General features: G+C 33.4%; 1 protein-coding gene across 1 annotated transcript; it reads left to right on the forward strand.

Moving 5' to 3' along the window:
- The first annotated feature begins 466 nt into the window (after positions 1–466).
- On the forward strand, positions 467–1,702 carry LOC140983595 (uncharacterized). Its single transcript, XM_073450689.1, has 3 exons — positions 467–568; positions 648–750; positions 1,394–1,702. The coding sequence occupies exons 1-3, from the start codon at positions 467–469 to the stop codon at positions 1,615–1,617; spliced, it is 429 nt and encodes a 142-aa protein (XP_073306790.1). The 3' UTR covers positions 1,618–1,702.
- The last annotated feature ends 1,003 nt before the right edge of the window (positions 1,703–2,705 follow it).

Below are 2,705 nucleotides of genomic sequence, written 5' to 3' on the forward strand. Positions count from 1 at the left end.
GATAATGATTTTTGTTAAAACTGTTGTCTTTTTCCTTTTAACAAAGGTTTTAATGAAAACCGTCGCGATTTTTTATGATCAAAGACAACGATTTTTTAAAAACCGTTGTCTCTGATGTGGCTAACTGTTGTCTATTAGTGGATATTTTGAGGCAACGACAACGGTTTTAAAATCATTGTTTTTAAGCTCGTTTTATTTGAGTACAAGACGACAGTTTTTTTAAAAAATTTTTTATGAACGAGTTTTTTGTGGTTACGACAAACCTTGGTCTTTGATCGGATTTTTTTGTCTCTGATCGTAGTTAGTGCATTTCTTTTATATCCTCCCCATTGCTCATCTCTCTTGTCTCGTTTCATCCATCCCTAACAGCTTTCACGACTCGCTACCTAACCCCTTCCTCTGCTCCATCCGCCGACAATACCCCAAAAAAAGAAGTATTTCTTTACAGTTTACGGTGGGGATTCATATGGACGAAGAGGAACACGAATTTTATGGTGAGGAAATCCTTGACGAATACGCTGATGCCGACGTTGACATGATCGTTGCCGACAATGACACTGCCGCCAATGTTACATACATTGTACACGGCTGTTTTATCTAATGGATATGTGATTGTATGTGTGTGTGATTGGATCTGAGGTGTTTAGGAATTGGACGAGATGGAGAAGCGGTTGAAGGAGATGGAAGAAAAAGCTGCGGCGCTTCGTACATTGCAGGCTAAAGTTGAAAAGGAGATGGCTATTGTTCAAGGTGTTTCATTTTTCTTTCTCTTTCTTGGAATTATGTTTCTTCTTTTTGCTGATTATCAGTTTTGTTATTGGTTGTGGGTTTAATGTTTTGATTAGTTCTTGGACTTGAAACTGGTTTATTGGCTAGGTTTTGGGTTTAGAAAGAAGCTTTGTGATTAATTACAGTGATTTGATGGTAATTAATAATTTGATATTCTCGTATGGATCATTTGAACTTACAAAAGAATCTTATGTATGCAGTGACTGATGTGTGCACCTTTAAAATTTGTGTATATATGGCGGGTTGGTGACTTGTAATTTTTTTTTCTGACCCAAAACTTGTGGTCTTTTACAAAAGCCGAAATTCGGTCCAATTAATATTTAATCCCGACTTTGCAGTCTACTAAGGTTGTATGGATTGGGGAAGTATTTTCTGGTGATCTTTCTCTTTTACAATTTATCATTCTTCAAGTATAAATCAAATTTGTGATTATTTATTATTGATGTTTGATATAAATTGTTTGAAAAATTTTCAAAATTTTCTCATATGTGATCAAGTTTTGTGAATTTATGCAATGTATGCTACATTCATATCAAAGTTTTATTCCATGCACTAGAATCAGTTCTCTGACTATAATTGTGTTGACTACTGCTTTTCAGTTCAGTTGTAGCTGAGTGTGATGATGACAGAATCACCTTGCTATTGTCTGAAGTTGAGGGCAAAGATATCACAGAATTGATTGCAGCCGGAAGGGAAAAGTTGGATTTTGTGACGGTAGGTGGTGGTGGTGGTGTTGCAGTTGCTGCTGCTCCGACTGGTTGTGGTGGTGCGCCTGCTAAAACCAGGAAAGAAGAGAAAGTCGAAGAAAAGAGGAGTCTGATGATATAAATATCTGGACATGACCACATTAAAACTTATTTATTATGCAAGATTTGGACAAATTTAATTTTTTTCTAATCTTATATTTTTTTGGTAAATTATGGCAGGACAGAACGCTGCAAAATTAATGCATAGTTTAATTTTCTACTGTGCAGAGAATTAGGATCCGAATTTTTAATGTGTAGTGATTTTTAATAATTTACACAAATTTTATATTAAATTTTATGTTCAAATTTTAAATTTTTGAATGATTTATAATATTGGAAAATTATATATTAAATAAAAATTTTTTATTTATCTAAAAAAGACAATGGATAAAATCTTTTATCGTAGGTTATTTAAAATTGTTGTAATTGACATTGTTGTTAAAAGTACGGTCAAAGACAACAATTTTAAAAATTTTTTATTTGACTGCATTCATTCATCGAATTCATGAATGCTCGGGTCGTAGCGCATTAATAGCCTCTATAGTACGTTCCTACTCCTCACCCGAGGATCAGTCTCTTGGTAACTTTTCTTTATAGATATATTCTAAAGAGTTATTAAGGTGTATTCTCAATCGGCAAAGCCTCACTCAGGGAACCAATAAAGGGCCTCCCCCTAGAAAAAAGTTCCAGGGCAAAGACAACGGTTTTTCACAGCAAAGACAACAGTTTTAAATGGCCTACGAAGAGGGATAAAATTTGTTGTCGTTCAACGTTTTTGTTGTAGTGGGGATAGGACCAAACAAGTCCATGTAAAATGAAACGACCGTGATTTTTTTTTAAACTAATAAACTCGAAAATACTAATTTAAATAAACTTAACATTTTCATAAATAATAATAATTTAACATTTAAATCTCAAGTGCATAAAATAATTCTCTAAATCCTCAACTAACCAAAATTCTTAAATCGACCTTTGAAAAGATTAACTAACAATAAAACAAGACATAAAAATATTTCTAATAAAAATCATTAACATAATATTTAAATCATTAATCTAACAAGCTAGTGCGAAAACATAAAGGTCCTCGGGTGTGTACTGCTGCATTCAATCCACTCAATCGTCAACTCCTCTCATAAAATCATCAAATCCTGCATCATACAAACCTAGTGA

Source organism: Primulina huaijiensis, chromosome 8 (assembly GCF_012295235.1).
Source record: "Primulina huaijiensis isolate GDHJ02 chromosome 8, ASM1229523v2, whole genome shotgun sequence".
In the NCBI taxonomy this organism is placed as follows: Eukaryota; Viridiplantae; Streptophyta; class Magnoliopsida; order Lamiales; family Gesneriaceae; genus Primulina; species Primulina huaijiensis.